This window comes from Alexandromys fortis, unplaced genomic scaffold, assembly GCF_014885135.2.
Source record: "Alexandromys fortis isolate MF-2015 unplaced genomic scaffold, M_Fortis_MF-2015_v1.1 scaffold_70, whole genome shotgun sequence".
NCBI classification, from domain to species: Eukaryota; Metazoa; Chordata; class Mammalia; order Rodentia; family Cricetidae; genus Alexandromys; species Alexandromys fortis.
This window is the reverse complement of record NW_026067955.1, coordinates 7,116,372-7,143,246: the sequence shown is the minus strand read 5'-3', so window position 1 is coordinate 7,143,246 and position 26,875 is coordinate 7,116,372. Positions and strand designations below refer to the sequence as shown.

The 26,875-nt window shown below is 50.0% G+C and overlaps 1 protein-coding gene across 1 annotated transcript in view; it reads right to left on the bottom strand.

The window, feature by feature from the left end:
• The window catches only part of Lctl (lactase like), a 20,299-nt gene extending 7,173 nt beyond the window's left edge, over positions 1-13,126 (bottom strand). Inside the window, exons 1-10 of the mRNA XM_050152006.1 lie at positions 13,047-13,126; positions 12,512-12,747; positions 11,375-11,538; positions 10,759-10,846; positions 10,431-10,540; positions 8,409-8,537; positions 7,850-7,945; positions 1,834-1,888; positions 1,590-1,751; positions 519-793 (exon numbers count right to left, since the gene is read on the bottom strand). Of these exons, the coding sequence (XP_050007963.1) occupies positions 519-793; positions 1,590-1,751; positions 1,834-1,888; positions 7,850-7,945; positions 8,409-8,537; positions 10,431-10,540; positions 10,759-10,846; positions 11,375-11,538; positions 12,512-12,626 (1,194 nt within the window). The 5' untranslated portion in view covers positions 12,627-12,747; positions 13,047-13,126. The remainder of the gene's footprint in view (positions 1-518; positions 794-1,589; positions 1,752-1,833; positions 1,889-7,849; positions 7,946-8,408; positions 8,538-10,430; positions 10,541-10,758; positions 10,847-11,374; positions 11,539-12,511; positions 12,748-13,046) is intronic.
• Positions 13,127-26,875: the final 13,749 nt, after the last annotated feature.

Below are 26,875 nucleotides of genomic sequence, written 5' to 3'. Positions count from 1 at the left end.
TTTTTTTCTTTTTTTTTTTTTTTGGGTTTTTCGAGACAGGGTTTCTCTGTGGCTTTGGAGCCTGTCCTGGAACTAGCTCTGTAGACCAGGCTGGTCTCGAACTGACAGAGCAGAGATCCGCCTGCCTCTGCTTCCCGAGTGCTGGGATTAAAGGTGTGCGCCACCATCACCCGGCTATCAGTTTTCTTTCTTTCTTCCTTCCTTCCTTCCTTCCTTTCTTTCTTTCTTTCTTTCTTTCTTTCTTTCTTTCTTTCTTTCTTTCTTTCTTTCTTTCTTTCTGTTTTTTCGAGACAGGGCTTCTCTGTGGCTTTGGAGCCTGTCCTGGAACTAGCTGTGTAGACCAGGCTGGTCTCAAACTCACAGAGATCCGCCTGCCTCTGCCTCCCGAGTACTGGGATTAAAGGCATGCGCCACCATCGCCCAGCGGCTCTCAGTTTTCTTATGTAGTCATCTGAGCGTCTGCTGGAAGAGACTAAACTCAGGTCTGCAAGTCTTACACAGCTTGCTGGGATAAGTACCTGGGCAAAGTTGAGAAGCCTTCTGAATCCCCATGGCACAGAATAGAGCCATGTAGACCCCATATCTGGCCAGTTGGGGTCCACAAGTTCTATTAAGTCACGGTCATTCTGGAAGCTGGGCCCCTGGTGGGAGGGGTATTTCCTTTGAGTGATGTATCGAGTGGTAAAGTGGCCCAGTCCCAGGAAGTCAGATGTGCCTCTAATGTAGCTCTTCTCCTGAAGGGAGAACGTGGGCAACCTCGACATCTCCAGGCCTTGCTCCGCACTCTTTGTTCCTGACAAGAGAGAATATGAGAATTTAACCAAGTCTGTTTCTCACAGTCATCTCACTTGTCCCACAGTGCTGCTGAAGTGATGTATAAGCTGGGCTTTGGTGCTGGAGCGATGGCTCAGCAGGTAAGAGCATTTACTGCTTTTGCAGAGAACTCAGGGTCAGTCCTCCACACCACGTGGCAGCTCACAACTGGCCTTAACTCTAGTTCTAGGAGGTCCATCACCCTCTTCTGACACCCAGAGGCACAAGGTACTACATGGTGCGCATACATGCAGGCAAGCATCATACACATAAGACAAAAATAAGAAAACCTTTTTAAAAAGCTGAACTTTAAAGAATCCAGCTGCAGCACATTCCTTTAATCCCAGCACTAGGGAGGCAGATAAAGGTGTTTTATGTGCAAGCCTTTTGACCTCAGTTCGTTCCCTGGATCCCATGGTAGGAAAGAACCAGCTCCAGAGTTGTCTTTTGTCTTCACACTTGTGCCTTGGCATGCGTGTGTGCATGTGCACACACACAAAGCACACACATGATATTTTTTTTAAACTGAGAATGATGGTATGTGCTTGAATCCAAGCACTGGAGAAGCAGAGTTAAGTGGATAACTCAGTGGCCAATTAGTCTCTCCTACTCAGCAAGCTCCACTCTAATAAGAGACCCTGTTTCAGAAAACAAGGTGGATAATGACTGAGGACCTACTAAGGAGATTGTATGCATGCATGCCTGAACACATATGCTACTTGCACACATGAACACATGAACAGGTAAGTTAAAAACAAAACCATGACTCAGCTCACCAATGTAGTCCTTCATGACTTGGGGGTAGTCACCAGCATAAATAGGGTTTGCAAACCAACCGAGGCAGAACTGCAGGTATCTCTCAGCTGCCTCAATGTCGCTGGGGTTGTTGATGTCCAACGGTTCTCCCCAGTCACAGTTGAGTGAAATTCCCACCATGCCTTAAAGGAAGGAAATGGAGGTAGAGAGAGGCAGGTTCTGGCTCCTCCGGGCGTGTGTCTGAGCCTGAGGGTCCCAGCTCACCTTGCTGTTTGCTGCGCCATGTGTTGTTATAAGAATGCCAGGCTTGGGCGTGTGCCTGAAAAAAAGAATTAGTGCATGTACCTGGCTCTTCCATTCCCCTGCCTGCCTGTCTTTTTTCCTTCCTTTGTTTTGGTTACTCATGGGGGTGGCTCAGAGGACACTCGTTCAGTCAACTCCCTCCTTCCACCATACCAGGAACTGAACTCAAGCTGTCATTCTCAGCAGCAAGTGTCTGCCCACTGAGCCATCTTGCTGGCTGGGGAGTGGCCTTTCTTGCCTTCCCTACTCTTGAGCTCCAACTTCAAAGTTCCCATGTTTCTGAATCCAGTCTCAATTACCATGGACTCCCTCCCTCTGACTTCCAGAGACACTTGCTTCCTTTGTACTGCAGAGGAAGCATAGTCGAAATGGGCAGAAGTCAGTTTGTGTGTTTACTGCTATAGCTACCCACCCCCACATTAGAACTGAATCCAGGGTCTTGCCCATGCCAAGCAAGTGTTCTATCAACTGAGCTATCATCCCCCAGCCCATCCTTTATTGTCTCTAAATTGTTGGTGTAGGTCTCTAGAAAGACAGCAGTCCTCCTGAGGACCTGGGTGAAGCGTGAGTTCCTGAGGCCCCTCACTAGGACCTGCTGGAGCAAGCTCTGGGAGCAGGGCCCAGCATCCTGTTTGGGTTGTTTCTTCTTTGTTTTGAGGCAAGGGCTCATGGAACCCTGAATTATCCTCACACTTGCTGTGTAATCAAAATTGGCTTTGAGATTTTAATTCTCTTTGTTTCAGGATATTTGTTTACACTGCATGAAGATGTGTCTTTGTTTTGCCTCACCTGCCTAAGGCACATGATTGCTTTAGTAAAGAGCTAAATGTCCAATAGCTAGGCAGGAAGCTATAGGCAGAACTTTCAGGGAGAAAGGAGGTCTGGAAAACTCTGAGGCATGTGGTATTAAGCTAGTGAGATGCGAGTCGGATGTACAGAATGGAAGAGACAAAAAGTCAGGTGGTAGATTAATAGAAACAGGTTAATTTAAATTCTAAGAGCTGGGGCTGGAGAGATGGCTCAGTGGTTAAGAACACTGGCAGCTCTTCTAGAACTCCTGAGTTCAATTCCCAGCAACAACATGGTGGCTCACAGCCATCTATGGTGGGATCTGATATCTTCTGCTATATAGGCTCTATGTATAGAGCACCATATACATATACACCATATACATGAAATAAGTAAAAATTACTTTAAAAAAAATCAACTCCTAATTTAGGAAAAAAATTAAGTTACAAGAGCTAATAGGGAAGAAGCCTAAGCTAAGGCCAAGCTTTCATAGTAAGGAAGCTGTCATTTCCTGGGGGCTGGTGGCCCAAAGAAAGACTCATACACCTCCTGCCTCTACCTCCCAAATGCTGGGATGACAAATGTGTTATCACCAGGCCCAACTGCTCTCTATGTTGTAACGTAGTCCCCATGTGTTTCTGACATTTGCTGAAGTTTGAGACTCATCCATGTTTAAACCCAACTATTTCAGGCTACAAAGGTTTTGAGTGTTACTTGTTACTCCCAGAAAGCCCTTATTTCACATTCTCTTTCCGGTGTGTGTGTGTGTGCGTGCGCGAGCACATATACATATATGTGTGTGCACACATGCATGCAGCGTTCAGGTACATGTGTATGTGGAGGCCAGAGATCAACCTTGGGTGTTGTTCCTCGTGAGCCACCCACCTTGGTTTTTGAAACAGGGTCTCTCATTGGGACCTGGATGACGCTTGCTCCAGTAGGCTGGATTCTGGCCAGCAAACTCCCAAGAATCCTCCTTGTCTCAGCCTCCCCAGTGCTGGGATTACAAGCATGCTTTTACCACACCCAATACCCTGGCTAGTTTTATGTCAACTTGACACAAGTTAGCAGAGAGGATGAAACCTCAATTGAGAAAATGTCTCCAGGCCGGGCGGTGGTGGCGCACGCCTTCAATCCCAGCAGAGGCAGAGGCAGGCGGATCTCTGTGAGTTCGAGACCAGCCTGGTCTACAGAGCTAGTTCCAGGACAGGCTCCAAAGCCGCAGAGAAACCCTGTCTCGAAAAACCAAAAAAGAAAAAAAGAAAATGTCTCCAGAAGATCGGATTTAGGCAAGCCTGTAGGGCATTTTGTTAATTTGTGATTGATGGAGAGGGCCCAGACTTTTGTAAGTGGGTCCCTGGACTGGTGGACCAGGGTTCTATAAGAAAGTAGATTGACTAGTTGTCATCAGAGAGGCTTCCTCCAGCAGCAGATGGGAGCAGATGAAGAGACCCACAGTCAGACTTTAGGCAGAGAGAACCCAAAGTAGAGATCTCTATCAGGTCCTTCCCCTTGAAGCTCAGGAAACCCCATGGAAGGGGGGGGGGAGTTAAAGGACACCAGGAGAACACGGCTCATAGAATCAACTAAACAGGGCTCATGGGAGCTCACAGAGGCTGATGGGGCAGTCACGGAGCCTGCAAGAATCTGCTACGTCCACTGCATCTGTATTATGGTTGTTAGCTTGGTGTTTTTGTGGGACCCCTAACAGTGGGAGCAGGGGGTGTCTCTGTCTCTTTTGCCTGTTTGTGGGACCCTTTTCCTTCTACTGGGTTGCATCACCCAGCCTTGATATAAGGGTTTGTGCCTAGTCTTGTCAGAACTTGTATGATATGAACCATGGTTCATATCCCTGAGAGACCTGTTCTTTCCTGAAGGGGTACAGAGGAGTGGATCTGAGGAAGAGGAGAGGTGGGGGAAGAACTGGGAGGAGTGGAGGGAGGGGAAACTGGTTGGGATGTACTGTATGAGAGAATTTAAAATTAAAGGGAGGGAGGGAGGGAGAGGGAGAGAGAGAGAGAGAGAGAGAGAGAGAGAGAGAGAGAGAGAGAGAGAGAGAGAGAGAGAGAGAGAAAGCAGTCTGAGCAAGCCATGAGGGGCAAGTCAGTAAGGTACCCCTTGAAGTTTCTGCCTCCAGGCTTGGCCCTGCTGGAATTCCTGCCCTCATTGTTTCTGTTGATGGATTAGTGTATCTGTTTGTTTTTTTTTGTTTGTTTGTTTGCTTGTTTGTTTTGTTTTGGTGTGTGTGTATACATATATACACATATCTGTGAGTGAAATAAACCCTTTCCTCACCAAGTTTTTTGGCCACCCTAATAGAGTGGTTCTTTGAATAAGAATGCTTCTCCCCCTCATATTTGAATGCTTAGTTGCCAGGGAGTGGAACTCTGATAAGATTAGAAGTATTAGGAGGTGTGGCCTTGTTGGAGGAAGTGTGTCACTGGGGGTGGGCTTTGAGGTTTCAAAAGCCTATGCCAAGCCCAATCTGTCTGTCTGCCTGCAGATCATGACTTAGCTCTCCAGCTTACTTCTCCAGCACCATGCTTGCTGCTATGGTCCCTGCCATGACGTTAGTGGAGTAAGCCTCTGAAACTTTAAGCAAGTCTGCAGTTAAATGCTTTTCTTTATAAGAGTTGTGTGGCAGAGACAGTGACCTGAGCTCATGGAGCTACTGAACCCTGGACCAACAGCTAGGGAACCTGCATGGGACCTACCTCTGCCTGTGTGTGACAGTCATGTAGCAGTGTGATCAGGACCTGTCCCTGGTGCTTGAACTGGCTTTTAGGAACCTATTCCCCTTGCTGGGTTGCCTTGTCCTGCCCTGATAGGGGGAGGAGCTTGGTACTGCCTCAACTTGATGTGCCAGGCTTTGTTGACTGCTATGGGAGGCCTGCCCCTTTCTGAACAAAGATGGAAGAAGAGTGGATGGGGAGTGGGGTAGTTGGAAGACTGGGGGAGGGAACGGAAGGAGAGGAGGGAGGGGAAACTGGTAAGTATGTAAAATAAATGAAAAAAATTAATTAATGAAAAAGAGTTATGTGGCCAGCCAGGCAGTGGTGATACACACCTTTAATCCCAGCCCTCAGAAGGCAGAGGCAGGTGGATCTCTGTGAGTTCAAGGCCGGCCTCGTTACAGAGTGAGTTCTAGGATGGCCAGGGATGGCTATACAGAGAAACCCTGTCTTGAAAAACAAAACAAAATAGAACAAAAAGAAAGAAAAAGAAGAAATCTGTCCTAGCCATCACAACATTAGTAACCCTAACTTAGACCCTACTTAGGGTTGGTAGCTGTAACCCAGCTTTTTACCTAGGTCCTAGAGGTTGAACGCACTTCCTCATGCTCGCATGGCAAGCACCTACAGCCTGGGCATCTTTCCAGTTCCTATGCTTGCTATTTTGCTAGCTAGTAAGTAGAAAAACGGGAGCTGGAGAGATGGCTCAGAGGTTAAGACCACTGACTGTTCTTCCAGAGGTCCTGATTTCAATTCCCAGCAACCATATGGTAGCTCACAACCATCTGTAATAAGATCTGGTGCCCTCTTCTGGTATGTGTATACGTAATTAATAAAGAAATCTTAAAAAAAGAAAAACAGTATGAAAGCTGAGCAGTGCTGGCACATGCCTTTAATACCAGCACTTGGGAGTCAGAGGCAGGTGGATCTTTGTGAGTTCAAGGCCAACTTGGTCTACAAGAGCTAGTTCCAGGACAGCGAGGGAGGACTGTAACACAGAGAAACCCTGTCTCGAAAAACCAAAAAAGAAAACAGAAAACAGGGTGAACTCTGGAATTGTCTAGTGATGTGGAATGTCGCAGAGAGATTATCAGAATCCTAACTGTTCATATCACTCTTTCATAGATTGCTCTGCCCCTTGACTGTTCCGTTAAAGGACTCTTAGGTCAGGCTGGAGCAGTGACTTAGTAGTTGAGCACTGACTGCTCTTGCAAAGGACCCTAGTTCCTAGCACCCACACAGCAGCTCACAACCACCTGTAACTCTTATCCGAGGAGATCCAGCTCCCTTTTCCTAGCCTACCAGAGCACTGCATTGCACACTCATGTACATACAGGTGAAAACACTCATACTCATAAATCAAACATAAATTGTTAGCTGGGAGGTGGTGGCGCACGCCTTTAATCCTAGCACTCGGGAGGCGGAGGCAGGTGAATCTCTGTGAGTTTGAGGCCAGCCTGGTCTACAAGAGCTAGTTCCAGGATAGGCTCCAAAGCCACAGAGAAGCCCTGTCTCAAAAAACAAACAAAACAACAACAACAAAAAAAAAAAACATAAATTGTTTTAAAAATCTCAAGTTGCCAGGCAGTGGGGTTGTTAACCCCCAGCACTCAGGAGGCAGAGACAAGTAGATCTCTATGAGTTCAAGGCCAGTCTGGTCTACAGAGACAGTTCCAGGACAGCCAAGACTACACAGAAACCCTGTTTCAAAACAAAAAGTCAATTTTATAAAAAGTCAGAGCCATGAGAGTCATTTTCCTCACATGAACTTGGGTTAATGTGTCACAGTGGTCTATCTTTTCAGCTGGAGCAGCTTGTCCTTCCAGCCAGGCGTCCCCGGGGAAGGCTTTCATCGGGTTTGTAGCCCCAGCATCACTCCCTGTATTTTCACTCATGTCTTATAGGCAACCCACTGTCTCTGTCCTTCCTCAGCTTTCAGTGCATGCTAGGCACCTTCTCTGAACGTCTCCTTCCCATTTATGCTGCTAGCCAACTGGCTGTCCTGAAGACTTCACTCAAGCAGAGACAACCCTCCAGCCCACATACCTTCAACTGGAAAAGGTTGTAGCTGCCTCTCCGTTCCTTCCAAAACTCCAGGTCATGGCCAGTGCCCACTCTGATCTTCCTGCTGGTCCTTGCACCCTCTGGCTTTTCCTACTATTCTGTGTGCTTTGGTCCTTATCTACTGTCACATACCCCTTCTTCCATCACCATTTTCACAAAGTTTATACCTGCACACGACAAATTCCTGAATGCCTACCTCTGTCCTCTTGGTAAGACCAACAGCAGCCATTGTCGTACCTCTGCCATGGCAGGGTCACAGTGAGGTGACAGGACGTGCCCTCTACATACCCTCAAAGAAGGGCCCATGGCATATACTGATGTTGCAGAGGATCAGTGTGGCCCGAGGCAATGGCTCTACCTGGAGCCGTTTGTCCCAGAAGGATCTGGCTTACCTTGATGATATGGTGTGCAGCCACGTACAGACCAGTGCCCGGGAGCCTCATGCCTGGGGCGTGGAGACCGGTCTCGTAGCCTTTTTCTACCATTGTCTGCAGAGACAGCAATGGGGATCCCAGGACCATGAGGGACAACAGGGGACATCCCTGTCTCCCCATCTGAAGAGTGTTGTGAGGAGCTGCGGGCCGCTTCCCTGCCGCCCCAGCTCCCGGCTGCCAGCTAGCTCTAGCTTATGTCCTGAAATAATTACACGGAAACTGTATTCTTTTAAACATTGCCTGGCTCATTAGTTTCAGCCTCTTATTGGCTAGCTCTTACATATTAATCTAACCCATTTTTAATATCCCTGTAACACCACGAGATGTCTTACCAGGGAAGATCTTAACCTGCGTCTGTGTCTGGTAGGAGAATCATGGCGACTCCTGACTCAGCTTCTTTCTCCCAACATTCTGTTCTGTTTTCTCCTCCCACCTATGTTTTAACCTATGAGGCCAAGCAGTTTCTTTATTACTTCACCAATGACCTTCCTCCATCAGAAGAGGAGCCTCTACTTACCCGAGGATCGCTGAATGTGAGCCAGTGTTTCACTCGGTCCCCGAAGACCTCAAAACATAGGTCAGCATAGTCCCTGAAGTATCGGGTCATGCTCACATTCTGCCACCCACCATATGTGACCTGGAGCATCTGCCAACAGAGAGAGAAACTGGCACCCTGGGAGCCTCTGGAGTAGATTGGGGAGATGTGTGGGCAAAGCGTGGATGACTACAGTACAAGAATGGGAGCAAAGATGCAGGGTGGGCACAGACCCTCCATGGCAAGGGGGTGCATCCTTTAAGCCAGAAACTGGAGGGAGCAGAGGGAACTGGAAATGCCTGCTTAGGATGAAGCTGACAGATTGGATATTTAAGCTGTAAACTGGGCATAGGGACACATGCCTCTCCTAGCACTCAGGAGGTAGAGGAAGGAGGATTAGATGTTCGGGGTCATTTTCAGGTCCTTAGGAAACTTGGTCTGCCTAGGTGGGTGCTGGGTGAGATATGATACCAAGGGAATGTCTAGAACACCCCTTGCGACAGAAGAAGGCGTGGCGAGAGTTTTGAGGTCTTGCTGAAGTCAGGGCACTCCCTGGAGCCTCATCTATTAACGTGAGGTTACCTGTATGGCAGACACCACTACCTGTCCACTACCTGTGCACAAGGCTAGTCACCCATCTGTCCTGGTTACCTAATGCCTTCCTGGTTTGCTTGAAGAGATGCTCCTTGACAAGTTAGTGGAAGTTGCAAGCCTGCTGTGTCCTCTGCCCCAGCAAGGGCACAGTACTAATTTCCTAACCCAATTTCCAGTCGCCTTGCCTTAGATTTGGGGGCCTCAGGCCACTCCTCCAGTCTCCAATAGTGCTCTACAGCGTGCCCCACCCACCCAGAAGCCCACATTCCCACCCCCTACCTCCTCCCTTTCCCCTTCAGTGCATGGATTATACCTCTATACTCCCCTATTTCTCCTTAAAACTTTGATCCCACCGCCATGTGGTATAGGTCGCAGGCAGCCATGTTCCTGATTTTGCTGTGATCTCTGTTGGGCCCAGGTGAAGGAAGGAAAACTGCCTGAGTGTTGACAGCAATTTCTGAAGCGTACTCAGACATGGCTAGGCCTGTCCATCCATGGCTAGGTCATGGATGAGGGCAAGTGGTACTGTCTCAGACAAAGGAAAGAAAGACCGAACAAAACCTGTGGAACACACCATGTCATCAAACCTGGGTCCAAAGGTATTTCTCAGACTTGGGCTTCTTTGGCTCTGTAGAAGAGTGCTTGCCCAGCAAGCACAGGGTCCTAGGCTCAGTACCCAGCAGCATACATGCACACACAAGGATTTTTTTCTTCCTAATTATTTTTCCTTATGCCAAGTATTGTGTAAAACCTTAGGACCACACTCTTCATTTACTGCAAGCGGCATGGCCTCCCAGCTAATGCTTCCTATGTGTGTATGTGCATGTGGGGGTGGGTAGAATCAGCGACAGGTGTCTTCCTCAGTCACTCTCCACTTCATTTCTGAGACTGGAGCTCATGGCGTTGATTGTGCTTGGCTGGGTGGCCATGTTCACCAAGTGCTAGGATTACAAGCACACTAACCCTGGCCAGCTTTTTATGTGGATGCTGGGGATGATGCTCAAGCCCTCATGCTTGCACAGCAGTGTTACTGACTGAGCCACCTCTCCAGCTCCACGTGGAAATTTCCTGTATCTTATAAAATGACAAAGCTAGTTCATGCCTCTCGTCCTTCCTCCTCTCCTTGTGGGAACACAGCACCCCCTAGAGGACACAGTGTTCAAGACCCCATCTTGGAAGGACAATCCAGTCCCCACCTCACTGATTCCTTTGGCATTTGACCTCGAACTTCTCAGCCTCCAGAACTGAGACAATCTTCCGATGTTTTTAACTTCACTGGTCTGGCATTCTGCCACAGCAGAACAAATAAGCTTTCTATCCAGGGCCAAACCCCAGGCTCTTCCCCCCTTTCTTGGTCACTTTAGGTCCTCACACCAGGCTCCCTTCCGCTGAACCCGGCCTGACCCTTACCTGAGGCAGATCCCAGTGGTGCAAGGTCACAATGGGGGTGAGGTTGCTCTTCAGCAAGGCGTCAATGAAATCGCTGTAGAATTCAATTCCTCTCCTGTTCACCTGTTCAGCTGTAAGTGAAACAGAACTTGGCCTTTCCTGTGGGGCACAGCATTCTTGAGTTCTGTGGCCTTTTGCAGGCTGAAGCCCCTGTAGCCCACAATGTCCTGAGCCATAGAGGAATGCTGTTGGTATGCCTGGAGACCAGTTACCTGCTGAACCCATGCTCCTGGGCTGGTCACCCTCACTTGATCCCTGCAGAGCCTAGAGAAGGACTGCTGTAGCTCACCTCTGACCCCTGTGGGCAGGATCCGTGGCCAAGACAGGGACAGTCGATAGTGACTGACACGTAGCTCCTTCACCAGGGCAATGTCCTCCTATGTAGACAGGTAGGGAAGCAGGGGAAGACAAGTCTTGGGGGCCTAGAGAATCATGCATATCTGTAGCTCCAAGTCACCCTCTATAAGGGCTGTACTATGGATTCCCTCTCCGTGCCGGCAGTGTGCTCACACACAAAGCGTGGGGAAACTTTTGAGAAGTCCACATAAGATTCCATAAACTTGAATGAGAAAAGAGGTTCCGAAGGTGAGCTGCCCCTAGGTTCCGAAGGTGACCTGCCCCTAGGTTCCGAAGGTGAGCAGCCCCTAGGTTCCGAAGGTGAGCTGCCTCTCTGGGGCCAAGCACTGGCCTTTTTGCACCTGATTGCTTAGACTAAGGTACTGTCTCATCTCGTTTTCCTTCTTGCTACATCCTGGCACTCACAGCCCTAGCCACCTCGGCCCCATCCTCTTTGGCTGGGTACAAGGTGATAAGCAGGACATCAGGTTGGCACTGCCAGTGAAGTGCCCCCGTACTTCACTCCCCAGCTCTCAGGCAGGACGGTCCACACAGCCCCCTTCACTCACCTGCACTCTGTAGTAACTGTCACAGGCTGCATCCGCTGTGTCGTCCCCTAGGACTCTCCCCTCCCCGCCGTGTGTGAAGGCATCCCAGATGCTGGGCCCTTTCCCATCCTGGTCCCACGCACCTTCTGTCTGGTAGGCAGAACTGCCCACGCCCCAGGAGAAACCTGCAGAGACAGACCCCACACCAGGCCCCAGGCCACCCCAGTTTCAGCTACATTGGGAATTCTAACCATGCTTCCCAGGCTCAGGGAACTTACCCTGTGGCCTGCCTCATCTCCCTGGAGTCGGAACATAGGGGGCAAGGAGAGAGAAGATAGAGTGATCAAAGCGTCCTGTGGGGGCTCAAGAGCTGCCTTAGCGGTTAAGAGCACTGGCAGCGCTTCCAAAGGACCTGGGTTCTTTTGACATCTTTTTTTTTAGATTTTAATAACTTGGTTTAGATTTTTGTTTTATTTTTATTGTCAATTTGTGTTTGGGGAGCTGGGGGTGAGAGCAGGTGTCTGAAGAGGCCAGAAAAGGGCCTGGCTCCCTTGAAGCTGGGTTTCCAGGCAGTTGTGAGTCACGGAATGGATGTGGGTGCTGGGCCCTGAACGCCAGTCCTCTACAGAGCAGTAAGCTCTCTTTGCTTTGTTTTGTTTTGTTTTGAAGACAGGTTTTCTTTGTGTGGCCCTGGCTTTCCTGGAACTAGCTCTGTGGACCAGGCTGGCCTCATACTTACAGAGATCCATCTGCCTCACTTTCGCTTTCAAGTGCTAGGACTAAAGGCCTGCGCCACCTCCCAGCTAAGCACTCTTAACTTATGAATTTAGTAACTTTTTAAAAGTCTCTGGGTTAGGGATGTAGCTCAGTACCAAACTGCTTGCCTACCATGGACAAAGCTATAAATTGGATTCAAATTCCCAACACCACATAGACACACTCATGGACCGAGACACCCACACACACATACATACATACATACACGTACCTATCTATCGGGGTGTTTTATTTTACAGCATCTACATGAAGGTGTCTCCCATCCCACCAGATCAGAGCACCCAATTCTTTAGCAAGTCACCCAAGGTAGGGAGACCAACAGAGACCAACAAATGGATAGATAGACAGTCTGAGGACAGAGTAGTGGAGGAATGGACATACCAGGTGGAAAGGTTCCATAGTAGAAGGATGCCTCTTCTGGGGGTCCTCTCCTGGCAGCCCCTGCCCTGGCCACCAGCAGGATCCACCCAAGGATGATGCCCCACTCTGGCTTCATGACACCCCACCCTCTTCCATGCCTAAGAGCCCCTGTCCGAGCTCAGGGACAAAGGCCAGGAGGGGAGGAAAACAGGCCACAGAGCGATTTATCTGCACACACAGCAGCAGTGTGGGGAACCCTGTGTTGAACAATGGGCAGAAACTGGTTTAATGGGCCAGACTTGAAACCAGCCCCTGCCCTGATTAAGGTGTGATGGAGTACGGGGCCCACACATCTCAAGTAGCTCTTATCTAACGGGGAACCCACTTCTGCTTCAGAAAGTTCCAGTCTGCTGGGGGAGCTCTCAGCAACTCAAGAGTCCCCTTAGCCCTCCTACATCCCTCCCTCCTGGGTAGGCTGTATGGGGTGCTCTCCCTAACCAGGACCCTCTGTCCTTGGCTGTCAGCAAGACCTCTTCCCTCTGGGACCCCATCTTACCCAAGATGGTCCTCAGCCCTTGACACCCCCAGGGCCACTGTTGTCAAACTCAGCTCCCTCTGAATGACGCCTGGGGCCTGCACTTCCCCCAGAGCGGAGCCCACAGACATAGAAGCATCTAGTCGGGGTGTGGTCTGTGGCCTGATCCCAACAATGAGTTTCAGTGATCCCACAGGGCGGACACAGGCCAGAGTGCTGAGCTGGCCAGAGGGACTAAGTCAGCAGCAGGCTGGGTGCTGGTCCCTGGGCATCCAGCTGACTCCCTACCGGAGAAAGGCTGCAAGGTGGGAAGTGACCTAGTCCTCCCAGCTCCTTCTAGGCCTCCCAGGTAACAATCAGCACAGTCCTGGGGTCCTGGGGGGGTGGACTTGGGACCAGCTGGGTTGATCATGTCTCAATCTACCCTCCTTGTTGTCACAGCAAATCTCTCAAGAAGGTGATGTTGAGTGTTTCACCTAAGCCCCCTCTCCTCAGACCCCTCCTCTTTTCCTCAGTTTGCTCATTCTGCTGTCGACGATGCCCGTGAAAACATGTGGATCGAGGCTTCTACCACCTGCTTCCATCCCAAGGCAATGTTCCCAGCCTCTATCAAAAAGGCTCCCGTCAGGTCGGGCGGTGGTGGCGCACACCTTTAATCACAGCACTTGAGAGGCAGAGGCAGGCGGATCTCTGTGAGTTCGAGGCCAGCCTGGGCTAGAGAGTGAGTTCCAGGGCTACACAGAGAAAGCCTGTCTTGAAAAACCAAAGGGTTTCGAAAAAGAAAGCCTCTCCTCTCAGTCCTTGCCTCCTTGCCTCCACAGCACTGCTTCAGGCTGCAGACTTTACCCTTTGTGGCAGGTTTGTTTCTAACTACTAGGACATCACCCTAGACCTGCCCAGCCCCAGCCCTCCAGCCCCCAATTCCATGTCATGTGTGAATTTGCCCTGCCTCCTGTCAGAGCCCCACCCCCTGGGATACAGAAGCATGCCTGCCCCTTCACCCCGAAGCCATAGAGTCATGCAGTGAACACTCAGTAGTGCGGGACAAAACTAAATTTTACAGTTGCCTTAAGAATGACTAACACCGTGTCAATCTTGTCAACTTGATGGGATTTAGAGTCAGCGTGGAGACAAATCTCTAGCTATGTCTGTTAGGAGCTGTCCAGGTAGGGTTAATTAAAGGAGGAAGACCCACCCTGATGTGGACATCACCATCCCATGGGCTGAGGTCTTGACTGTATAAGAAGTGAGCTGAGTGCCAGTGTTCTCTCTCAGCTTTCTGTCTGCAGACGCAGTGTGGCCAGCCACTTCCTGCTCCTCCTGCCCTGCCCTCCCCCACACGTGGACAGTAGCCTGGACCCGTGAGCCAGAATAACCTCCTTCCTAAACTGCTCTTCTCAGGTATTCCGTCCCAGGACAAGTAACTGGGACACTGACTGGGCGGATGCGCCACAGCCTCCACAGATTGCTTTATTTAACCCTCGTGCCCGAGTCAGTGGGGTTGAAACAGCTCAGATTTGAGAGGAAGTCCCTCCTAGACATGACCAACCCCTGTCCTTCAGGTGGCCCCGCTCAAAGGCTTTCCCATTAAAGGCCCATGTTGAGGTACAGAAAGTTGAGAGCCCTCCACCCCAAACCGTTGCTCACCAGAGTCCCTTAGACCCTCCCTCTGGTTGGAGTCCAGAGCCACATGGGGGTGGGGAGACAACGACAGTCAGGGGCTGAGACTGAATCCTCAGGCTCCCATTGTAAAACTTGGGGTCAAGGGTCAGTCTCTCCTTCCAGTTCCAAAGGTCCCTGGTATATCCATGGATGGCAAATGCTTCTCAGAGTAGACGCTAAGAATGGCTCCCGTACCCAGAGTGCACTGACCAATAGGGGTGCCCATCTTAGTAGTCTAGGGTGACAGGGGACTCTGGGCACACTGTATTCTAGGCTGACAGTGGGCTCAACTCACACAGTGTTCTAGGCTGACCATGGGACCTAGGCACACAGTGTTCTAGGCTGACCGTGAGCTCTAGGCACACAGTGTTCTAGGCTGACCGTGGGCTCTAGGCGCACAGTGTTCTAGGCTGACTGTGGGCTCTAGGCACACAGTGTCTAGGCACACAGTGTTCTAGGCTGACAATAGGCTCCAGGTACACTGCATTCTAGGCTGATGGGACTCTGGGCACACTGTGTTCTAGGCTGACAGTAGCTGGAGACATACCACTTTAAGAGCTGATGTCATCTCTGAAAAATGTCCTTACCCAGGAGCGTGGGCCTCTTGGTGTTTATGTTGGAAAAGCTGGTCAGTCCAGCTTGCTGGGGTTGCCTGGGGTCCGAGGAGAGGCCTGGCTCTAATTCCACTGACTAGGCCTGGATCTGGCTGGCAGGGAAAAGGGCCTCGTAGCTGGTGTTCCTCCTCACCGTTCCCTGCTCCATACACACTGTCCAGCAGCTGCCTGAGGTCTGCATAGGGCTTGAAGTCCCTGATGGTCAGACTGGGCTAAGGATGTGTGTTAAAGACTAGAAGGTATTCTTGCCCCTCCCACCCCAGCTTCCCCTTTCTTGCCAGCAAAGGACTGTGAAGATGGTACCCATTGCTGGCGGACCTGTTAGGACCCTAGACTCAGCTAGAACTCTGTGACTGTGATGATGGACTTCAGAATGAAGGATCTGGTTCCCAGTCCTGATGACCCCGCGAGTTCCCAGGCGTAGGCCATGTGGGAGCTGTTACCATCCTGGCAGGAGTAAAAATGTCCTAAAGAGAGATGCTTGTGCCCCTCCCAGACTACTGAAGCCTGGTGCCAATCAGAGAAAGTTTGTCTCCGAGAAAAGATTTCCCATGGTTCTTTTCAGAAATAGTAAGGCCAGCTTGCAACAGAGAATGGAGCTGAGACAGTGATGGGTCCTTACACTGACCTGTTGCTAAGGACCTGTCCTTAGCTACGTAACTCTGACCTTCTACTTAAATCTGTCTGTCTGTCTGTCTGTCTGTCTGTCTGTGTCTCTCTCTCTTTCTGTGCATATGTGTGTGTGTGTGTGTGTGTGTGTGTGTGTGTGTGTGTGTGTGTATTCAGGTACCTGCAGAGGCCAGAAGAGGATATTCTATCCCCTGGAGCTAGAGTTATAGGCAGTTGTGAGCCGCCCTGTGTGGGTGCTGGGGCCTGAACTTGGTTGGGTCCTCTAGAAGAGAGAGAGCCGGTGGTCTTAACCACTGAGCCATCTCTCGAGCCCCTTAGGGCCTCTATATCTAGACCTCATGTCTAGATCCTGAAGATGAACCTGGGGCCTCACTGAACCTCTTTGTTCTTTCCAGTGAAAGTCTGCTACCTAATTCTCCTGGGGAGACAGAAAAGTGATCTGTTTACCACAGATAAGAGGTCACAGCAGGGCTGGTGAGATGACTCTTGAGTTCAGTCCCTAAGTCTCACATTGTGGAAGGAGAAAACCAACTCCTGGAAGTGGTCTACTGACCTCAACATTCAAGGTGTGTGTGTGTGTGTGTGTGTGTGTGTGTGTGTGCACAGACACACATACACACATGTATGCGTGCATGCACATACACACATTGTAACATAATAGAAGAGGTGACAGGTGTTTTCAGCCATGTTGGTTAGATTTTTGTCTTAAAAGGAAGATGGTCAGAACAGCTTGGAGGTTAGCAGAGGGAGGTTGGCAGAGACAAGAGGGGCTGGCTCAGCTAGTCAGGTCAGGTGTCTATGCATGGGCTGGCTCCAGGGACTCGGTGTGGAACAGAGCCCATGTAGAGCTGTGAGTGCAGAATTGGCTTGGTGGGCCAGGGGACAGTGCAGAGGGCTGTGGAGAAGAGGAGGGCATGGTGAGGAGGTCACGACGTGGTGTCTTCCCTCAGTTCTGCCAGCTGGATGCTGCATCCTGACCGCCAACCTGCTCTGGTTTTCCTGAGGACAATACCAGTACCTGCTTCATGGGGTCACATTGCACACCACAATGGCTATAGCGCCTAATCAAGTAGTGCCCAACAGAGAGAAAAGTCTTCAGAAGGGACCCTGTCACCAATACCATCATATTCTCTAGGCAGAAATCTAGTCTTGCCTCTTTTCAGGGGCCCCTGAGCAGGGCACAGCACCTCTGGAGCCGTGGGCCGTGTGGGGGCCTGGTTCTGCCCTGTGAAACCTGGATTCCCACCTGTGAGAACGTGCACAGGGCTCAGCAGTGAGGGGGCAGGGCAGAAGACACTCCCCTCCCTGTGCTGCACCACGGTGTGCACAGGAGACTCCTGTCACCACCTTTGGTCATCAGGGCTCAGGATTTCTTCCTGAGGGAGCCACTGCTTCTGCTGCGGGCTTTAGCCAAAGCCTTTCCGCTTGATTCCACATCTGCGGGTGTATGGACCGGGCCAGACCTCAGCGGCTGAGACCTCAGTTCCCAAGACCACCCTCCTTCAACAAAACAAAACAAAACTTTATTTAAAATAGTGTCGCACACCTTTAGTCCCGGCACTGGGGAGACAGAGGCGGGAGGATCCCAAGTGCTCACTGGGCAGCCTCAGCCTAATAAGCAAGCCCAAGCCTCAGCGAGAGACTCTGTCTCAGACAAAACAAAATGAGATGGGTAGCTATTGAACAATAATCTGAGGTTGACCTGTGGCCTCCACACGCATACACATGCACACTCCTACATACATGTACATACCCACATACACACCCCATACATACACATACGAAAGAAAGTTCAAACACACAGGAAAGTGGAGAGAGTTGGACTGTCCACACTGGTACTAAACTCACTTCTCCCCAGCAGGTGGATCCCTCTAATCTTCTCTCCATCCTTCCTTTACAGATGCGGTTCAGACCTAGCCATGAACGTCAGTTCACTTCACCCTTAGGTGCTTCAGTGCCATCAGCGACTCTCCTTTGACTTGCGTTTTCTTCAGGCGCTGATATTGCTGAGAGTGAAACGCACCAACCCTAAGCATACGGCTCTGAGTCTCCAGAAACGTGGTCACCTGTGCGACCAAAGTGCTGTGAAGATGATGCCACTGTGAACTTGCTCCCCCTAACCTGATGCCGTAGCCCGCGCCTTTCTGAAGAACAACTTCTCTCAGGTCTCCGTGCTTCCTGTGTGAGTACCAGGCTGAACTGTGTACACAGTGCTAGAATGACAGTTTCCCATGCATTCGTGTGGAGAGGTGTGCATATGCGTGTGCAGTTATGCCTGTGAGGACACCAGAGGAAGATGTCAGGTGTCCTGCTCTATCACTTCCTACCTAGTCCCTTGAAACGGGGTCTCACTGGGAGCTAAGCTGCAAGCTGGCAAGACTCAGTGATCCTCCTGTCTCAGTGCTGTACAGTGCCAGGGTTATAGGGCACACTGGCTTTTTACGTGGGTACTGGGGATTCGAACTCTGCTCCTCAGGCTTGCTCAGCCCACATTCTTACCTACCGAGCCATCTCCTCAGCCCTTGGAATGATGCGTCTCTTACTCTTCCTCATGAGTTGGCATAGTTTTAAAGTTGTGTGTGTGGGTGTGCATCTTTGTGGGGGTATGTAGCCATGAGTGCAGGTGTCCTTGGAGTCCAAAAGAGGGTATCGGATGCTCTGGAGCTAGAGTCACAGGTGGTTATAAGTCCACCAGTATTCATGCTGGGAACTGAACTCGGGTCCTCTGGAAGAGGAGTTTGCTCTCTTATTTGCTTGCTATTTTTAGATCCCGCTGAAGTATATGTACAGCTTACTCTCTGGCTCTCAGATCCTGTTCTTGGAACAAGACTCAAGGAATGCTTCACGGAGAAGTAATCATATTGGAATTTTCAGGACATTTCAAGGGTTTGTCGTCCAAATATGTGAAATTGACACCGTTCCAATAAATCTGGAATGAATTGATGTTACCCACAGTGGGCAAACCTGTACATAGAGCATGCGTATGTGTGTATGCATGCGTGGACACACACACATTCCTGTCTCGGTCTAGACACTGACGCTGGCAGAGCAACCATTGATTCCAGGCCGAAAGATCCCATTCAGTAGCCTCGCAGCCCAGGAGTCCTGTGGGGCCCAGGCTTGGGAGGGCTGCTGGCGCCCATGGTGAGGAGAGTGAGGGTGATGGGTCTGGAAGGGACCAGTGTCTCCTGCACTGAGCTCATCTCACTAGGATTTCTGGCATTTTCTCTCCCATCCTCATGGGGAGCCCCCATTGTCTGCTGCCAAAGACTGCTTGAGGCTCCAAGCTCCAGTTTGTGAAGGATGGGGTGGAGAGGGAGGTGAACTTCAGGGAACTAGTGAGGTTCGGGGAACTGCCTCAGCTTTCCTCATTGTCTTCTTTGGAGTCCATCTTCCAGAACATTCGTCAGAGACCGACCTCGCTATTTATAATCTAGGAGCCTGATAGACATTTATCTCCTCACTTTACCCTTGTCTGTCTTTATTCACCACTGGATCTTCCCGTGTGTTACCCGAGGAATTAGTATGTAAAGAAAAATGGAAGGGAGGGAGGGAGAGAGGGCGGGCTTATTGCCTTCGCTTCTGCAGAGCCATGTTCAAACATGCTAGAAGGATGGTCCCTGAGCAGGGAGCGTGCCTGGGGTGGGGCTGGGACTCCAGATTGACTGCCTTGGAGCTTCACAGACCAACTCCTCTGGGAAGAGGCACCAACCTAGAGGAAGAGATCCTGTGTCTCCACAGAGGATGACGTCAATGGCACCATTTGAGGAGTAAGTGGCCACTCTAGACTTGTGATGACGGCAAAGGTGTTGTAATAACCAGGTATCCAACACTGGGAAGCCCCAGCTTCTTTCACTGTGCTGCTGCGTTCCAGACCTGGCTCCTTTGGACCATGAGAGGGACCTTGCTGCTTGTTTGGGGGAGGGACAGGCTGGAGACAATTCGCAACAAAGTTAGTTTAGCCTAGGGAGCAGGTGCAGCCTCAGCTGGAGCCCCCTCCAGCAATGGTTCCTAACTCAAGGACTTGCATCTGCTGAGCTCCTGGTTTTTATCTGTACCGAGGTCAGTCATCTCAGGAGCAGAAAGCTAGTCTATCCTTGTGCCACGTGGAGAAATGGAAGCCCAGAAAGGCCGACGGTCGTAGACAGTTAGGACTAGACGTTAACCAGGATAGAGCAGTATCTGAACAATACTGAAGCTGAGTACAGCAGTACAGCCTGCAGTTCCAGCCCTGGAGGCAAGGATGGGGAGACAGCAGGTCCCAGTCCTGAGACTCTCCCTCACAATCCCAATAAATGGGCTGGAGAGATGGTTCAGTGGTTAAAAGCGCTGGCTACTCTTGCAAAAAACTTGGTTTCGGTACTGGGATTCACATAACCACTCATAACCCTCTGTAGCTCCAGTTCCAGGAGATCTGATGGCCTCTTAGAGCCTCCATGGGCACACATGCAAGCAGAACAATCATACACATAAGTAAAGAAAAATTAATCTCGGGGCTGGAGAGATGGCTCAGAGGTTAAGAGCATTGCCTGCTCTTCCAAAGGTCCTGAGTTCAATTCCCAGCAACCACATGGTGGCTCACAACCATCTGTAATGAGGTCTGGTGCCCTCTTCTGGCCAGCAAGCATACACATGGACAGAATATTGTATACATAATAAATAAATAAAATATAAAAAAAAGAAAAATTAATCTCAAAAAAGAAAAGGATTTTTTTTTCTTTCATGGCAGGCTTTCATTGTGTAACAGCCTTGCTGTCCTAGAACTCTCCCTGTAGACCAGGCTGGCCTCAAACTCACAGAGATCCACCTGCCTCTGCCTCCTGAGTGCTGGGATTAAAGGTACAGCATCACTTCTTGCTCAAAAAAAAAAAAAAAAATCCAAAAAAAAAAAATACTGGAAAGATGGTTCAGCTGTCTGGAGTTTGGACCTCAGCACCCACATCACAAGCAGTGTCTGGGAACATGCTGTAACCTCAGCATCTGGAGATGCAGACTCAGGAAGATTGCTCAGGCTCAGAGGCATGGGCCACAAGTGATGAAGAGGACAGCAGATGCTCTCTTCCGTCCTCTGAGTGTGCATACCCACATGTGTATATATTTACACATGCACACACACAAATACATAAAAATAAACCTTAGAAAATCCAAACATAACAAAGCAAAATTTGAAAAACATTGTTGAAGCCCAGCCTGGTTATGCACGCCTTTAATCCCAGCACTTGGTAAACTGAGGCAGAGTATCTTGAGTTTGAGGACAGTCTTTTCAAGATCCTAGCTCAAAACAGAAAACAATAATAAAACTATATTGAAAACAGAGGGATGGGTTAGAGAGATGGCTCAGCAGTTAAGAACACTTTACTGACTGAGAGGCAGGTGGATCTCTGTGAGTTCGAGGTCAGCCTGGTCTACAGAGCAAGTTCCAGGACAGCTGTTAGAGAGAGAGAGAGAGAGAGAGAGAGAGAGAGAGAGAGAGAGAGAGAGAAGAGAGAAAAAAAAAAAGAAATGGCAACCACTCTTCAAATACAATCCAGAGGTTAAAGCCCACCACGCTCCCGTTTTTTCTCCACCTTTCCCAGGTGGCAGCTTCTGATGGCCATCTGAGTCCCTCCCTGCATTCCCTTGGGCTCTTCACTTGGGGTTGGTATGTAGACATGTGGGCTATGTGTATGTCACTGGACACAGACATGATGCTTTTGTTTGGTGACTTGCTGTTTCCCTGCCATACGCCGAGGATCTTCTTGGCTCCTCATCCGACTGCCTCGTCATTTTCACTGCTCCCTGCCTTTATGAATGCTGTTCCGGAACCACTCAGCAGATCCTGTGGAGACAGTCTTCTAATTTGACAACGCCTTGCCGTCACAAAGAAGGCTACAATAAACAGTACTGCACATGTATTTCCACACCTGTGTGTACACATAACAGGGGAATCGAGGTTTGTTTTTAACTGTGAGGAGGGCATGTGCATGAGGGTGACCATGAGGACCAGAAGAGGGCGCTGGATCCCCTGGAATTGGAACATAGGCGCTCGATAACACACCTACATAAGAGCTTCAGTCTTCTGGAAGAACAGAAGTGTTCTATTTTTTTTTTTAATGTGGGAATTTTATTGAGATAAAGGCAGTGGAGGAGGGAAGAGAGAAAGAGAAATACAGTTAGAAAGAGGAGGAGGCAAAGACCAGCCTGCCTCTTCAGAAGAGCAGTGGGAAGGAGCGAACAGAAGTCTTTTTAACCGCTGAAATTTGTGCCCCTGAAATCTGTGGTTTTCATAGACGCTGCAAGTTATCCTTCATCAAAGATCTGGTTTTTCCTTTTCAGATTTACTCCGCGAGTGCGTGTGTGTGTGTGTGTGTGTGTGTGTGTGTGTGTGCCTGCAGAAGTAAGAAGGGGGCAGGTATGGATTCCTTGGGACTGTAGTTATAGACATCTGTAAGCCAATCAACAAGATGCTGGAATCTGAACTCTGATCCTCAGGATAGAGCAGCAAGCACTCTACCAGGATCTAGCTGCTTCTCCTTCTGATTTGGCTTTGAACGTTTGATACTCCGGCTTCTGCTTCTCAAGTGCTGGGATTCCTGGTGAGTGCCAACATGCAGTTTATGGGATGCAGTGGATTGGACCCAAGGTTTTGTGCATGATAGGTGAGTGTTCTACCAATGGGGCTTCACCGCCAGTCCTTCTTGCTTGTTTTGCTTCCTGGGTCATGAGAAAAAGCGGCTGGCTCTGCCACGCTCTCCATAATTTTGTGTTGTCCTAAATAAATGCCCCCAAACAATGAAGCTGCTGAGTGTGGACTGGAACCCCCACAACCATCAGCCAAAATAAACCCTTTCTCTTTGGATGTTTTGTTCTGTGACGGAAAGCTGATGTGGGTTTACTAAAACTGTGTGGCGATTCATGGAAGGGCAGGCACAATGTTCCTCTGTCAATCAGCATATAGCTTGCCGACCCCGTAGCCTCCCAGCTTGTCTGCTTTCCCTGAACCAAACATAAAAGCAGAACCTTTGGCCCCCATTCAATCCCTAAGGACTCAAAAAAAAAAATCCCTTACACTTCAAGAAAAGCTGACCCAACCCCCCTCTCCTTTGCATTGACCCAGCCACCCGACAAACCACGACAAACCACTCTTGTCTTCACTCCCAGAGGCCAGGAAACCACACTGTGCCACTTCACCCAGCTGGCTCCTGCCTTGTCCCGGGGCAGACCGGCCCTGCAACTCTGGCCTCCTTCTCTCCAGGCCTCTCTCCCAGGCCATGAACCCCAGCCTGAGCTGTTTCCATTTCACTGTCACTGTGGCCAAGAAAACAGGAAGTGTCTGAGTCACCCCTTGTCCTCCTGGGCTTTGGCTCTTTCTAGTCAGGGAAGGACAAGGGGGGAAGAGGTTGGTGTCATGGAGTGAGACTCTCGCTGGGCTCTCTCTCCCAGCTCGTGGGACCCTGGAGCCTCACTTGAGTTCTTGGGATTAGATAAGCACACTGCCTTAGAATATGGACTTCAATAGCTGGCCCATGTCCTGCGGGTTGTGGGCCTGGGACTTGGCTGGTGCCTCTCTGATGGGAACCCAAGGGAACTTTAAAACTGCCGATACCGGGATGCCACACTGGCGAGTCAAGTTAAAGGGGTTTGTTGCTTGTCTTCAATTTTGCTTCTTTTTATTGTGTGCGCCTGTGTGCTTGTGCCATGGTAGAAGGTCAGAGAACAGTTTTGTGGAGTCTGTTTTCTCCTTCCACCTTTACATGGGTTCCTGGAATCAAACTCTGGTCGTTCAGCCTGAATCCTAGCAGCAAGCACCTTTACCTGCTGAGCCATGTCATTGGCCCTTTTTTTTCTTTTTTTTTTTTTTAAGCCAGGGTCACCTGTAGCCAATGCTGGCCTCAACTTCTCTACAGAGCTGAGCATGACGTTGAACTTCCGACCCTTCTGCTCCTAGCTTTCCAAGTGCTAGGATGGCAGTGTGTGCGAATCACACTCATTTGTACGGTTCAGAGGATCAAACCCAGGGTCTCGTACATGCTAGGTGCACGCTTCACCAGCGGAACCCCAGCCCTAGGTCTTCTGAATGCCTTTTAATCTGTCCTCACCTCTGTAAAGTGGAGCTAGTCATAAACCATGGGGTTCTTTTGTGAGCATTACATTCACAGACTTGTAAACTCAAAATCCTTTGTCAAGCCCTATTCCAGGCACAGTTGTGGGCACTGGAGAGCCAGGGCAACAGCCAAGATGACCTGTGCAGGAAGGGCCCCTGTCAAGCTTTCCTGAACCCACAGACTATACAAAACAGGCCTGATGATTTTTAAGCCACCATCAGTTGGTGCTCCTTCATCTTCCTGAATCTTCTTTTTGTTGTTATTGTTTTGTTCTTGTTTTTCGAGACAGGATTTCTCTGTGTAACTTTGGAGCCTGTCCTGGAACTAGCTCTGTAGACCAGGCTGACCTCGAACTCACAGAGATCCACCTGTCTCTGCCTTCTGAGTGCTGGGATTAAAGGCATGTGCCACCACCACCCGGCTGTCCCTGAATCTTCTGATAGCTGTCAGAGACACACTGGCACTGAAGCCCTCCCCATACAGCTGCTGAGGTCTCCTCAGTGTCATCGTGGGCTAGGGATGGGGGGAAGAGTATTGTCCATGAGCAACCCAAGTTCCAAAATAGCCTTTCAAAGGAACACACATCACATCTAGATTTCCCTACAAGGTTTTTGTCTGCTGACATGTGGATTACACTAGCGTGCTGGTCATTGTGGCCTAGTTCAGGCTCTCAGTGGTCACGTGTAACAAGTGGCCTCCATTTTTGGACAGCTCATGTTTAACCTAGCCATAACCCCAACCCACCAGTCCCAAACAGCAGCGTGACCACAGGTGAGTGCCATAGCTAGCTATTGGTGATTAAATGGTTGGCTTTCTGTCTTCTTTTCCTTTCTGCTTCACTTTCTTGGGGAAGAGGTAAGCAGCTGTTGTGGTTTGAAATAAAATGGTCCCCAAAGGGAATGTCACCTTTAGGAGGTGTGGCCTCGTAGGAGTAGGTGTGGTCTTGTTGGAGGAAGTGTATCATTGCGTGCCCATATATGCTTGAGCCACGCCTAGTATCTCAGAGCACTTCCTGTTGCCTGCAAGCCAAGATATAGGACACTCAGCTACTCCTCCAGCACTGTGTCTGCCTGACCCATGTCTCACCATGATGATACTGGACTGAACCTCTGAAAACATAAACCACTCCAATTAAGTGTTTTTCCTTTATAGGAATTGCCATGGTCATGGTGTCTCTTCTTAGCAATAGAAGCCCTGACTAAGACAGGGACCTTTGAGGATGGTAATTCCACATGATCTAGAAGCTTCATGTTTGTCTCAGTGTCCTGAGTCACAAGGGAGACCGTACGTCCATTCCAATAAACAGGAAATGGGTGAGCCTTTGTGTGTAAGGATCAAAATGGAGAAGTTTGGTGCTGGGGCTGTGGCTCAGTTGGTAGAGTGCTGGCCTCGCATGCATGAAGCCCTGGATTCAACCCTCAACGCCCTGGATTCAACCCTCAACCCTACGTAAAACCTTGTGGCACAAGCCTGTCATCCCAGAACTCAAGAGGCAGAGGCAGGAGGCTCAGAAGTTCAAGGTTATCCTTGATTACACAGTGAGTTTGAGGCTAGCCCAAACTACATGACATACTGTCTAAAAGAAAAAAAAAATCTTAGAGTAGGTCCACAGAAGAGAAGCGAGTGTCTGCAGGCACAGTGTGTGTTTGCAATGGGTCACTCATTGCCTGGAGAATAGGGGATCTGGTGATGATTGCCCTTGACCAGGCTCTGGAGCCTGCTGAGGCCTGGACAGCCCCTTCTTGGCATGAAGGTTCCAGAAGAAACCCTTGACCTGGATGGACCTCCTGTTTTGTCAACATCTTTTTTATGCTTTTTCTCTCTCCTCCATCTTCCCTCCTTGCCCCAGGACTAGCGAGCTGAGAGCCCAGGTGAAAAGGCCACCTGTGTCACCTGTGGGATGCCTAGGTGACACTTAAGGGTGGGGCCTGGGAGAGGGGGTTGCAGATACTCCAATCTGTCTACCTGAAGGGCCAGCCACACCTGTGGAGGCCCCTCCCCTGTCTACATTTTGTGACTGGGTGGGTCTGGCCACCTGTCTACGACATCAGACACTAATGCCTTCACTTAGGGTCCCTCGTGAAATGTATATGGTATGCCATAGAGATTCCCAGACCGAGGGTGGGGCAGCCGGCTGTCGCGAGCACAGGGCTGGTAGCCAGTGCCTCCAGTCAGTCAGGCCTTGTATAAAGAGTTATTTATTCTGGCCAGGTGTGTGGCGAGTGCCTGGCTGACAGGGCAGTCAGCACTTTCAGCAGGATTTAATCAGGGTTCCTTCTCCCTCCCCAAAGCCTGAGGAAAGTCCTTGACAAGAGTCTGGGCTACATTCTGGGGTAGGGGGTGGGGAGGAAGCGGCTAACTTCTGTGACTGTCTGGGCTATAAGGGCTCTCATGGTCCAAGAGGGTCAATCAAGGCTTCTGGAGGTGATGCATGCTGATTTGGGCTCAGTGTCAGATGCTTTTCTTAAGGTTTTTATTGCATTTTATTTGTGTGTGTGTGTGTGCGCGCGTGCGCGCTTGCGTGCGCGCTTGTGTGTGCATGCACACATACACAATCTTGTGATGGTCAGAGGACAACTTGTGAGAGTCAGTTCAAGAGACATCTACCATGCGGGTCCCAGAGATCAGACGCAGGTCACCAGGTTTGGTGGCAAGTTCCTTTACCTGCTGAGCTGTCTTGCTGGCCCGGTTCTGTTTGAACTGGTTCGTCACCTCTTCCTGACGTGGGGCTTGTTGCCATGTCACAGATGGAAAAATGGAGGCTCAGAGACTTATGGGGGCTTGTGGAGGTTGAGGCTGTGCGGCAGAGCTGGTCTGCCATCTTGGCAGTGGTGCCGGAGAGCTCCGGGCTGGGACTCTC